Source organism: Nicotiana sylvestris, chromosome 8 (genome assembly GCF_000393655.2).
Source record: "Nicotiana sylvestris chromosome 8, ASM39365v2, whole genome shotgun sequence".
Lineage (NCBI taxonomy): Eukaryota > Viridiplantae > Streptophyta > Magnoliopsida > Solanales > Solanaceae > Nicotiana > Nicotiana sylvestris.
Genome location: NC_091064.1, coordinates 65,252,846 through 65,266,908, shown reverse-complemented (window position 1 = coordinate 65,266,908; position 14,063 = coordinate 65,252,846). Strand labels below are relative to the sequence as shown.

At 44.2% G+C, this 14,063-nt stretch overlaps 1 protein-coding gene across 1 annotated transcript; it reads right to left on the bottom strand.

The window, feature by feature from the left end:
• Positions 1 to 591: 591 nt before the first annotated feature.
• Positions 592 to 2,370, bottom strand: LOC138875142 (uncharacterized). The gene is made up of 3 exons (XM_070153964.1): positions 1,917 to 2,370; positions 1,591 to 1,826; positions 592 to 930 (listed from the first exon to the last, which is right to left on the bottom strand). Exons 1-3 carry the CDS (start codon positions 2,368 to 2,370, stop codon positions 592 to 594), a joined length of 1,029 nt encoding a protein of 342 aa, XP_070010065.1.
• Between the last annotated feature and the right edge of the window lie 11,693 nt (positions 2,371 to 14,063).

The following is a 14,063-nucleotide window of genomic DNA, read 5'->3' as shown; positions in this document are numbered from 1 at the left end:
GAGGACACATCCAAAAGAATTTTCCAAGACTGTCAAATACAGGAACAAAGGCCTTCCCAGTTCAGGTGGGACCAAAACTAGCGGGTTCGACAGATATTCTTTGATTTTTTCAAAGGCTTATTGGCACTCGTCTGTCCATTTAATTGTTGCGTCTTTCTTTAACAGCTTAAAAATGGGTTCACATGTAGACGTCAACTAGGCAATGAATCGGCTGATGTAGTTTAATCTTCCCCGCAAGCTCATGACATCTTTCTTGGTTCTTGGAGGAGGCAAATCTAGAATGGACTTTATCTTTGTTGGGTCTAACTCGATGCCCCTCCGACTGACTATGAATCCCAAGAGTTTGCCAGATGGAACCCCAAATGCACATTTGGCTGGGTTTAGCTTCAGATCATATTTATGCAGCCACTCAAAGAATTTTCTCCAATCCCGAACATGGTCATCTTGGGTCCTGGACTTGATGATCATGCCGTCCACATGCACCTCTATCTCTTGGTGCATCATGTCATGAAAAATGGCAGTCATGGCCCTCATGTAGGTTGCCCCAGCGTTCTTCAGACCAAAAGGCATGACTCTATAGCAGTACGTGCCCTAGGGTATGGTAAAATCGGTCTTCTCTGCATCCTCTTCATCCATCAACACCTGGTGATATCCTGCGTAACAATCCACGAAGGACTGTATCTCATGTTTGGCGCAGTTATCAACAAGGATGTGGATGTTCGGCAATGGGAAGTTATCCTTAGGACTTGTTTTTTTTAGATCTCTATAATCCACGCACACTCGAGTTTTCCCATCCTTCTTTGGCACTGGAACTACGTTGGCTAACCATGTGGTGTATCGAACCACTCGGATCACCCCCGTTTTCAACTCTTTCGTGACCTCTTCTTTAATCTTGTCACTGATATCAATTTTAAACTTTCTTTGCTTTTGCTGGACAGGGGGATAATCAGGGTAAGTTGGCAACTTGTGAACCACCAAATCGACACTCAGTCCTGGCATGTCGTCATATGACCGAGCAAACACATCTTTGAATTAAAACAAGAGTTGGATCAATGCGCCCCGAGTTTTTTCATCTATGTGAATGCTTATCTTGGTTTCCCTGACTTCTTCAGAACTACCCAAATTAACCGACTCAGTATCATTTAAGTTTGGCTAAGGTTTATTCTCAAATTGTTCCAATTCTCGATTTATTTCCCTAAAAGACTCTTCTTCATCATATTCCGGTTCTTGGTTCATTATTTCACAGTTAGACATCGTGTTTGAATCTGGGCATGATGTTCGCAAGCATGTCATATTTTTAAGCCGCATTATTAGAACTGAAAGAAGAAATAAAAGAGAAAAATAACAAAAATCAGAAAGAATAAAGAAATATGAACGATGAAATATTGATTTCATTTCTTTGAATTTGAAGATAACATGGTTTACATTGGGAATTAAAGATAGGAAACTAAAGAAAACATCCGAGTTACACCCTGAAATAACTCGTGATACAGAAAAAGTGGCAAGACTGGATTACCGGGATTCCCACCTGATTGGGAATGGAGTAGCCTTCCAATTTTCCAGTTTGGTACTGGGTCCCATGTATAGCACCTTAGCGGTGCTTGAGCCTTCCCCTGGTTGGACCATGTGGGTTTCATACAACATCTGCCTCATAGGCCCAGAGATTTCTTCAATTTCCTCGGCCATAAAGGCCTCATCTTCCTCTTCCTCATTGTACTTAGTCTTGACAAATGTCCTATAAAGATGCGGAATCGGCTGAGGCAAGACCCAACCATTGTTCTTTCTTTCATCCGCCCATTTTCCATCAGCTGATATGGGTTGGAAACCTACCCCAAAGAACTTCTCACTAGCAGTCACGGTGATAAGTTCAGTAATTCCTTGCAATGAAGTCCCGAGCCCCTTCCCGGGTTTCTAACCATGTTTGATCATTTCTTTGGCAACCATAATTGACGCATTTGAGAGAAAGGGTTGAGGGCACGAGTTTCCTTCTTCGCATTGGTCCGCAACCACAACCTCATAAGCCTGATAGACTATATGTTCACTTCCTTCTCTAGCTTCAAGACAAGGGACTGATGAGTCTCGATAGATTGATTGCTCATCTTCCCCGTGAACTACAATCTCCTGATCTTCATGTTCGAATTTCACCATATGGTGGAGAGTAGAAGGCACAGCCCCCACTGTATGAATACATGGTCTTCCCAAGAGGAAATTATAGGAAGTATCCATGTCCAAAACCTGAAAGGTCACTTCGAAATCCATCGGACTGATAGTCAGAATCAGATCAATCTCGCCTATTGTATCTCTCTTTATGCCGTCAAAGGCATGCATACAGACATTTTTGGGTCTGATTATCTCAGTACCGATTTCCATTCGTTATAGAGTTGAGATAGGGCAAATATTTACCTTAGAACTACCATCTAGCATGACCCTTTTCACATAATACCGCTCTCATTTAACTGTTAGGTGAAGGGCTTTGTTATGTGCGGCCCTTTCCGGGGGCAAATCATTCTTGCTGAAAGAGATTTGATTGATTGCAAAAAACCTTTCTACCATCCTCTCTAGCTATTCTACCGTGGTTTCAATGGGTACATACTGTCACGGGCTTAACTCCAGTAAGCTATGTGCGGACAACTAGACAGCCTTTATGCTGCTGCTAGCTTCAGTCCTAACCCAAAATAAGCACAAATTCGTGCTTAAGGAATGGAAGCGCACAATACATAAGGCTGAAATGATAATGAAGTAAAATACACACACAAGAGTTTGGAGGCCAAGGCCAATTTTCTGATTTACTTGATATACAAAAGGAAGTACAAGCTAAGTATGTGAGATCTGCCTTTTAACAAGACCTAAGCATATCTATTTATACACAAAAATGCCTACTGATGGGTATTGTTGTCAGTGGACCCATCCAGCGATGAGGCACTACATTAAGTGACTTTCATTATTATGTTGGCAGATTTTTTGCCAGTGGTCCCGTCCAGCTGCTGTGCACTAATTCCTGTTGGCTCAGATTGGCTCCTATTATTGTGCTAACAGATTGTGGTCTTACCCAGCTGTGCAACACTTGTCCTTGTTGGCAGAGAGTGGCTGCCATGATTGTCCTGGTGGGACCGTGTCTTCCATGTTCAAAGATTCCCTGGCCTTTGGCAGCCAGGTTTGACTCGGCTTGTGGCCCCTTAGGCGGGAAAATCAGTAGCGAATTTGGCAGGTCGACACACTCTCCCCCACTTGAAATGGCGACGACCGTGGCGCCACAAAGTTTCAAGTCATCATGGACTTGATCTTTGAACTTCCATAGATCCTCGTACTTTTCCCATGACACCTCCTCGGGTGATTGTCCCTTCCAATGAATGAGGAATTGGGCACTTGAATTGCCCCAACCTTTTCCTCGAACCAATTGATGGTCGATATCTCCTCAACTTTCTTGTCAATGGCTGATGGGGTGATGAAAATTTGAGCTCGGCTGGACTGCCCCCACTCTGTGTCATCCTTGTCTTCATTGTATGGCTTGAGTTATCTAGCATTAAAGACGGGATAAATCTTCAAATGATGAGACATGTCCAGCTTAAAGGAAATCTTGCCAACCTTGGCAGTGATTTTGAATGGCCCTTCATAGCACCGAATCAGGCTTTGATTGAGGCCCCTCAATGATTTGAACTGCCGGGGATTGAGTTTCACCATCACCTTATCCCCAATTCGGTCGTTCACCTGACGCCTCTTCCGATCAGCGAACTTTTTCATTTTTTGGGCAGCTTTGTCTAGATAAGACCTTGCCATATCCACTTGCTTCTCCCAAGCTTTTTCCATATGAAACGCCCCTATGTTCCTTAACTCTGCACCCTCGGGTAAAGACTGGGGAGTGTTAGGTTGCTGTCCCGTTGCAAGCTCGAAAGGGCTCCTCCCGGTTGATTCACTACGCTGTAAGTTGTATGAAAACTAGGCAATGTCAAGTAGCTTGGCCCAATCTTTTTGATTAGCACTAACAGAGTGCCTCAAATAAAGATCCAAGAGCGCATTGATCCTCTCCGTTTGGCCATCCATTTGTGGATGAAAACTAGTGGAGAAGTGTAACTCCGATCCCAACAAATTGAACAGCTCCCTCCAAAAAGCACCAGTAAACCGGCGATCATGATCTCTTATGACGTGTTTTGGGATGCCCTAGTGTTTTACTACATCCCTTAGGAACAAGCATGCTGCTTCCTTGGATTTACAATTAGCGGTGGTAGAAGTAAAGGTTGCGTACTTTGAGAATCGATCGACCACCACCATAATTGTGCCAAAGCCTTCTGAGTTTGGCAAGCATGTAATGAAGTCCATTGTGACGCTATCCCATGGTTTTTTTGCCATTGGTAGTGGCTCAAGCAAGCCTCCCAGTACCTTGTGTTTAACCTTGTCTTGTTGGCACACAAGACATGTTCGGACGTAAACGTCAATATCATCCCTCATATGTGGCCAATAATATGATGACTCCAATAGCACCGAGGTGCGCTTTTGGCCTGGATATCCTGCCCAAACAGTGTCGTGTCCCTCTTTGATCAATGTACGCCTAAGATTTCCCCACCTAGGCACAAAGATACACCTACTGATAGTGTAAAGAAGCCCATCTTCAACCTAAAACTTCTTTGTTTTCCTTGGCTGGACAATTCAAGGAGTTGCTTCGCCACCGGATCATGCTTCATTCCTTGCTTGATTGCATCAAGAATATCACTGTTGGTTGTGCTAAAAATTGGTGCCAACACTGCCTTCTGACTCAATGCGTCGGCAACAACATTGGCTTTCCCCGGTTTATACTCCAAGGAATAATCAAACTCCGCCAAGCAGTCCTGCCACCATGCTTGTTTAGGTGACAACTTCTTTTGGGACTGGAAATAAATTGTCACCACATTATCCATTTTGACAATAAAATGAGCTCCCAACAAATAATGACACCAGGTTCTAAGGCAATGAACCACTGTCGTCATCTCCTTTTCTTGGACAGTATAACGACACTTAGCATCATTCAATTTTCTACTCTCAAAGGCTATTGGATGGCCCTCTTGCATTAGGATGCCACCAATAGCAAAATCAGATGCATCCATGTGGACCTCAAAGACTTTAGAAAAGTCAGGCAAAGCCAAGACAGGCTCCTCCGTAATTGTTGATTTGAGACCCTCGAATGCTCCTTGACACAAATCAGTCCACTCCCAAGAGTGATCCTTCTTCAACAAATCTGTAAGCGGAGCCGCAATTACTGAGTAGCCAAAAATGAATCGCCGGTAATAATTTGCAAGGCCAAGAAAGGACCGTAGCTCGGGTACTTTCGTTGGGGCCTCCAATCTCTAATCGCCACGACCTTGTTGCTATCCATCCGAATCTATCCTTGACTGATTGGATGCCCCAAAAATTTCACTTGGGGCTGGGCAAAAGAACACTTTTCCCTCTTCACGAACAAGTCATTTTCCCTTAGAACTTGGAAAACGTTGTGGAGGTGATCAAGATGTTCCTCCATGCAGCTGCTATAAATCATAATGTCATCAAGATAGATGACCACAAACTGATCCAAAAAGGGGTGGAATAGCTTGTTCATCAATATGTAGAAAGTAGCAGGGGCGTTGGTTAAGCCAAACGACATTACCAACCATTCAAAAGCTCCATAGCGCGTCACACAAGTCGTCTTTGGTTCATCTCCTTCGGCTATCCGGACTTGATAATATCCTTTCCTCAAATCCATATTGCTAAACACCTTGGCTTGGCAAAGACGATCAAATAGATCCGCTATCAAGGGGATTGGATATTTGTTCTTTACCGTGACTTTGTTGAGAGCACGATAGTCTATGCACAATCGTAATGACCCATCTTGTTTCTTTTGGAACAAGACTGGTGCTCCAAATGGTGCCTTTGATGGTCTAACATGTCCTGCCTCAAGCAGCTCCTTCAGTTGCTCTCTCAACTCCTCCAATTCTGGAGGTGCCATGCGATACAGACCCATGGCAGGTGGCTTTGTTCCCGGAATCAGCTCAATCTGATGATCAACTTCCCTACGTGGTGGCAAACGTTTGAGAAGATCCTCTGGCATGACATCTTTGTTCTCATTGAGAACCTGCTGCACACATGGGGGCAAGGCTTCGTCAACCTTGTCCTCTTCGATCTCTGTTACAGCAGCAAGAAATATGGCTTCACCTCTCTTGAAGCCTTTTACAATCTACATTGCGGATAATTGGTTCACAACTTGTGGCACTCGAACAGTAGGTACCACACAAGGACCTCTTGGATCCCAAATATAAATTTGGTTAAAACTAGGGGAAATGCATGCTAGGACTTCATCCCAATAGTCCAAACCCAACACAAGATCAAACACGTCCATGGGAGCGACAAAGAAACTCGCACTCCCCTGCCAAGCTCCCAAGTTGAGCGGTACATTACGAGCAACTCCATTCACGTTTGTGAGGTCGGCATTGACTGTTTTAAACATAGAATTGCTGGGACTAAAAACAAGGCCAAATGACTTAGCCTTGACTTCAGTCACAAAGTTGTGCGTCGCACCAGTGTCCACCATAATCCGAACAGGCTGTCCGTTCAGTTTTGCATCCACGAACGATGATCCTTTCTGCCTTAATTTGGGCTCCTTGCCCATCATTGCAACAAGCATCATGTGGCCAAGATGAGCCACATCCTGTCTCCCTTGAGCAGCAGCTTTGCTTGCTTGCGCACCAGCTTGTGCAGCACCTTCTGTTTGCCTCCGTTTAGCTGCAATTAAGGCACTGAGTTTGCCCAAAGAAGGACAATCTTTATAGCCATGACTAGGGTCTTTACAAAGATAACAACCATTGCGAGGACCATTTGCCTTCTTTCATTCATTTTATCTGTCATGCCAATGAGAAGTAAGGTTGCCTTCTCCTTTGAAATCACGATCGGCTGCAGCAACTTGCTTGCCTTTATTATCCACGATCTCCAGCAGGTTTCGTGGACTTGCTCTTCGCATCCTTTGCCTTGGTGGCATCTGTCCTAAAATCATTCAAGGACTCCGCCACAGTAATAGCTTCATCGACGTCTTTGACTTGTCGTCGGTGCAACTCTTGTTTGGCCCAGTTTTGAAGGCCATCCATGAAGTAAAATAACAAGTCATCACTTGTCATGTTGGGAATCTGTAGAATGAGCTTTGTGAATTGCTTCACATACTCACGAATGGAAGTTGTTTGCTTCAACTCTCTCAAATACCGACGAGCCTCATTGACAATGTTTTGAGGATAAAATTGTCGCTTCAGCTCGAACTTGAACTGCTCCCAATTGTTGATGGAACAAGTGCCTCTCTCCATCTCAGATTTCTTCCTCCGCCACCAAAGCATGGCGGTATCAGTTAAGTACATGGTTGCTGCCCGAATTTTGGCAAGCTCATCAACGATGTTGAGGTGTTCATAGTAGTCCTCCATCTTCCAAATGAAGTTCTCAACATCTTGAGCATTCCTCTCGCCTCTTAACTGCCACTGGCAAGCCTTGCTGCCTCCAATTGTCGCTTCAGGACTTCAACTTCCCTGTGCAACCCTGATACAGCCTCGGTCAGCTTGAGCTCAAGGTTGGTCAGTCCTTCCTTGTGCTCCTCGATTAGTTGATCTAAAACTTCCTTGATGTCTCCCAGCTCCTCTAAGGCAGTGGACTCAAGCGAAGCAAAGGTGCCTTCCACAACTTCAATACGCTAGTTTAGAGCAGCTAAACCAGCCTCGGTGAGGTCCATCTGCACGTCTAAGCGACCTGAGGAAGAACCATCACCTTCCTCACCCTGGCTAACCTATTGTGGGGGTGGCACGTAGGTCATTCCCTCACTTGTTACGCCCAAGGTAGGACCTCGCGCCCTGCTTGTCCCTCTCTTCTTCGGTTTCTACCTTTTTGTTGGTGACTCGTCTCTTCCACGAATGTTGCCTAGATCAACATTATCTCTTTCCGTTACCATTCTGTTAACCTCGCTCTGATACCGATTTGTCACGCGCTTAACTCCAGTAAGCTATGTGCGGACAAATAGACAGCCTTTATGCTGCTGCTAACTTCAGTCCTAACCCAAAATAAGCACAAATTCGTGCTTAAGGAATGGCAAGTGCACAATACACAAGGCTAAAAAGATAATGAAGTAAAAGACACACACAAGAGTTTGGAGGCCAAGGCCAATTTTCTGATTTACTTGATATACAAAAGGAAGTACAAGCTAAGTATGTGAGATCTGCCTTTTAACAAGGCCTAAGAATATCTATTTATACACAAAAATGCCTACTAATGGGCATTGTTGTCAGTGGACCCGTCCAGCTGTGAGGCACTGCATTAAGTGACTTCCATTATTATATTGGTAGATTTTCTGCCGTGGTCCCGTCCAGCTGCTTTGCACTAATTCCTGCTGGCGCAGATTGGCTCCCATTATTGTGCTGACAGATTGTGGTCTTACCCAGCTATGTAGCACTTGTCCTTGTTGGCAGAGAGTGGCTGCCATGATTGTCCTGGTGGGACCGTGTCTTCCATGTGCAAATATTCCCTGGCCTTTGGAAGCCAGGTTTGAGTCGGCTTGTGGCCCCTTAGGCGGGAAAATCAGTAGCAAATTTGGCAGGTCGTCACAATATGCTTCATTAAGAGTTTTGATCCACACTTTTTGATGTTCAGTTGAGTTCATTAGCAAAGACAATAGAGAGACTTGAGAAGGAGACTTTCGGAGCTGGTCGATTATCTCGTAGTCTGCCATTTTCATTTTCTGGAAGAACGCTTCTGCTTCTTCAGCACTCACTGGTTTCTTAGGCGGGAAATGCTTCTTTGTGGCATTATTCACTTCCTCCAGATTGAGGTACTTCTCAGCCGAGTTATTTTCCTTAACTTCTCCCGAGATCTCTTTGCCTTTGTAAGTTATTACCGCCTTGTTGTAGTTCCATGGAACGACAATGGGATCTGTCATGGGCCTTTGCGGTGCGCGGCCAATAACTACGGGCTCATTCAGCCTTGGTGGAATTATTGGCCCCCGTACCACATAGGTCCCCTTGGGCACATACATTTTAGCTCCCTTGTTTAGCTCAAACCTTCTAGGAGGACTCAATGACATCTGTTCTTTCTTTCGGCCTCGGGGGACATAGAGAACGACATCTTTCGAGGGCGCTGTCCCAAGTTTGCTTTCCTCTTTATTTTCTGTACTCTGAGGGGTAGGTATACTTTTCCCCTCCCTTTTGTCTTATTTTGTGATAGCTTTTGGTTTTTTTTTCCACATCGGCTATGGCAATGATGGCTTTTAGAGCTGGGTCAAACTCTCTATCTTCGCAAATCATTCCAATAAACGGCCCGTTGTTGTGAGCTGGTAATGGATTGTTGGTTACATTAGGAACATCTTCGTCCTTAGCACTATTCTCTTTTGTTCTATTAGGTTTCCACAGCCCTCTTCAAGGTCCAATAATTATCTGTACTATGCCCTTCTGCCCTTGAATAATAGGCACACCAGGTGCCAGGTTGGTAAGAAGGTGACTCTGGGTTTTGCCTATTCGGGAGTACGGGTTGCAACAAACCCATTTGGACCAATTTGGGGAAGAGGCTAGAATATGACTCACCAATGGGTGTGAAGTTTATTTTCCTTGGCGGCTCCCATGCACGTGCGTTATAATGGAAATTATTTTGTGGAGGTTGGGGATTATACTGGGCTTGGTGAGGAGGTTGATTTCTGGAAAATGGAGCTCAGTTTTGATTGAATCATTGTTGAGGCCTAACGTATGGTTATGCATTCATCACTGCATATAGCTGAGGATCCATAACATAGGCCGCATCTTGATGGGGATAATAGTGTTGTGGGGTTCTTTCAGAGAAATGAGGTTTGGGTGGACGGGGTTTCTTGCACTTGAAGTTGCCATTGCTGCTTCTTCCTTCTTCTTTCGGTTTGCTTCTCCTCCAGACCCGCCTTGGATTGCTTGGGAGGTAGTCCTTATAGCAGACTAACTCAAGATTCGCCCTGTTTTCAACCTATTTTCAACCATTTCCCCGATTTTGATGGCTTCGGCAAACGGCTTACCCATCGCAGACATCATGTTTTGATAATAATCAGCCTATTGGGCTTGAAGAAAGACACTAACCATCTCTGTCTCATCCATTGGAGGCTTGACTCTGGCCACTTGTTTGCGCTATTTGACAGCATACTCTCGGAAGCTCTCCGAGGACCTCTTCTTTAGATTTGACAATGAATTCCTGTCAGGGGCAATGTCGATGTTATATTGAAACTGCCTGACAAAGTCCCGAGCCAGGTCGTCCCAGATATGCCAGCGAGATATATCCTGATCCATATACCATTCCGAAGTGATGCCGACCAAGCTCTCTCCAAAGTAGGCCATGAGAAGTTCTTCTTTTCCGCCCGCTCCCTGCAGTTGGTTGCAGTATCTTTTGAGGTGGGCAATGGGATCCCCATGCCCATGATATTTTTCAAACTTCGGGGTTTTGAAACCCAAGGGTAGATGTACGTGCGGGAACATGCACATGTCGGCATAAGATACGCTCTTTTGTCCACTCAGACTCTGTATATTTTTGAGACTTTGCTCCATGCTTCTCATCTTTCTGGTAATCTCCTCTTGTTCAGGGGTTTTTGCAGTTTTCTCCTGCCTTGCAGTAAACTCGTACCAAGGCGGCTGAGGGTAAGCATTGGTAGTAAACTAGGTTGGTTCCATTGGAAAAGATGGTACTTGAAAGGTGAAAGAGGATGGATCGAAGCTACGCCTGGGTAGAGTAGGTTGTGCCGTAGCTGAACAAGGTGGCACAGTGAATATGTTTGAAGCCGCACCTGAAGTTAACACCTGGGGAGTGAGCCTTATAAGGTGTTCCCGCAAAGTGGGCGGAAATGGTAGGATATCCTAGTAGGGTATTGGGATAACTTATGGGGATGTTGGAGGTCCCACTTGCCCTAGGAAATAGCTCAGGAAATCCGGGTATCGCACTTGGTGGTTCTTTTCCTTTTGCCTAGGCGTCCCACATTTCCATCATGCGGAGACACAGAAATCTATTTTCCTCAGCAGTTACTGACTCAGAAGTTGGGATGGCCGAGATCGGACTATCCTCCAGAATAGGAAATGTTGGTAGAGGAATCTCCAAAGACATTTCAATGCTTCCTTTGACCTCGTGAAGTATGGATGTGAAGCTAGACTACCAGAAAACCAACTACCTTACTATAGAACCTGGACTTAACAGTAGACAACAAACCGGTCAGTTTGAAGGAAATAACACATAGGTAATCTCACGTTGGGGTGTGATGCACTTATACAGTTAAATGTGTTTCTACATGTTTCGCAACGGTTGCATGTTTCATCCCAACTTTGATTAGTTTTCCCAATTTTCTTTTCTTTCCACTTTGGCCTTTTGTGCTTCTATTCCCATTTTCCGCTCTTTTCTTTCCTCTCTCTCCTTTTTTCGTTTTTCTTTTGTTTTTTTCTTTGACTCTTTTTTTTTTTGTCTGGGTTTTTCTTTCAGTTCTTTCTTTTCACATCCCTCTCTTATTTGAGTTATTTTACAAAATCATGACCGGATTTGAAGAGGGTTGCCTACGTATCGTGATGCCGCGTGAATCAGATCATTACATAGTTCAAGAAAAATAAATGCAAAAATAAAGAAACAATTTTTGGGAATTTTCAAATTTCATTAATAAAACTGCTAAACTTATCTATTACAAAAGACTACTCATTTCTTGGAATTTTAAAACTACCAACAGAATCAAAAGTAAATTCTAAATTACAAATCGAAATACAAACTCGATAAATGAAAAATCATGAATACATAAGTGCTTCGACTCCTGGGGCCCATGGGACATCATTCGATCTTGCCACGGGCCTACGTGCGAGATCCCCTTGAAGCTGCTCCAAATCACTCATTATCTGGCGGAAAAATGTCATTACTGTAGCGAAGAAAATGGTCTGAGTCATGTCCTCACATGCATGACATTTCATGATGATGTAGTCGGCAATGGCTCTAACTCTCTCTCGGATAATACCCTTTTCCTGAAGCAGGTGCCCGATTTGCTGATTCCGAGCTTCCAACACTTGAGTGTCATGATGATTTTGATTCTGCAATTGTTGCATATCTTCCTCCATCCGGGATATCAAAGCATAACAATGTTCCCTGTCAGCTTTAAAGTTCCTATCTTGTTTGGCCGCCTCATTTTCAAAGGTAGTTAGCTTTCTCTTCAGATTGGTGATTGTCCCCTCATATTTTCTTTTCATTTGTCGCACAAATTCTGCCCGCATTTATGCATTCTTTGCCAATTGTGCTCGGACTTTTGCTAGACTGGCCTCAGATTTTTCTAGGTCATCTTGACACTCGAGTACTTTCTTTCTCAGACCACTTATAAGCCTTTCATCTGCTCGGCTTCTTTCCGGGTTTCTAGCGGCTATTCTCATTTTCTGGATCTAAGCTTTGAGGGTTTCATTTTCCTGAGTTAGCTTTTACTTTTCCCCTTCATCTACTGCATCTTGGATACTGTTGACAAATTTGAGGTCCCTGATTTGTCCCTCTAATTTACTTATCTTGGCCCTATAGCTTTCTTCTTTTGCCAACCAGTCCCACTGCTCCCGCGAGTCGTTAGTGAATTGTTGGACATGGGGTCTCTTAGCAGGTCTCTCGGGCTCTGGAGGAATCTGAAACCTTTTACCGAGCCAAATCATGTAATTGGGGTCTACCTCACCTTTAGCTAGATCCCACACCATAGTCTTAGGTTCGAGAAATCTGCACTCATTCCAAACTTGGTGAACTCTCCCTTCCAGAAATACAGCCTTTGGGCCCAATTTGACGATGTGTCTACTCAAATCTTCATCATGGGGGACGGTTTGAAACCTGCCCAGTTGGCGCAAAACCCTGTGAGGAGCATATGGCTGAATGCTTTGGATGCCCATTAGGAGAAGATAGCACACTTCGGCTGACATGTATACGACTTCGGTGGCAGGGAGCCATCCGAAAGTCCACTCAATTTTATTCGAAGTTAAAGAACTCAAATGTGCAAACCAAGCCTCGGTACCCTCTGGAAATTCATCACCCATCACTCGACTTTCAAATTCTTCGATGCAATCCAAACCGGTCATGCCGTAGTTTATATACCCTACACGGTGGAAGAGATGTTCCTGTATCCACAATTGTAGTAGTAGGTTACAGCCTTGGAAGAATTTTCCCCCTTCTCGGCAGATGGTCAAAGCTCGATAAATCTCAGAAAAGCTTAGGGGAACCAGGGTGCCATTAGGTTTCTTGATTGCGACATCAACCATTCCCACGAGGCCCAATTCTATGTTGTCGTCTTTTCGCGGACAGATTATAATACCCAAGAATGCTACTATAAAAACCAAACCCTGTCGTGCCTCCCATTTATCTTTATTTTCGGCATGGGTCAGACCAGTATTCAGTGTTTCAAAACCTCGGGGATTGCCATAGCATTGGTACAAGAACTGAAAAGTGCAAAACCCTTCAGATAAATTTCCATCCTGAATATCCCGGCTAATACTCAACATATCCAGAAACTTGTGAGGGGATACTGGTCTTGGTGACACCGGGTACCAACTTCTATGGTTTCCGTTAAGGCTGGCATAACCCGCAATTTCCTCTAGCGTGGGTGTGAGCTCAAAATCATAAAAGCGGAACACATTGCGAGTCGGATCCCAAAAAGGTATCAAGGCTTCAATCACGTCCAATCTTGGCTTGATGTTCAAAAGTCTAACAAGAGCACCCAAAACATTTACTACGGTTCCTCGGCTGACTTTTCCTAAGTCGTTCAACCACATGTAGAGCTGTAAGGGGATCTCCTTAAGAGCTGCGAAGGGTTCATTTTCATCTATGCTCATCCTGCACATTTATTAGGGTGATGTAATTTAAAAAAAAGATTATGACTCATTTTGAATCAAGAAAAAGTTATCACTATTATTTTTTTTTTCAAAATTTCATAAAAATCCGGCTTTGCAAATACGGCCTTTCAACACTTCGGGGAAGAAGATTTTAAGGCTGTGTTTGCTAACCGGCCAAAACCTTGAAAAAGTGACCAAAGGTGGCTGTTCATGCAAAAATGGCCTTCCGGCACCCTTTTGGGGACATTCGACTATTTTAGAAAAAAA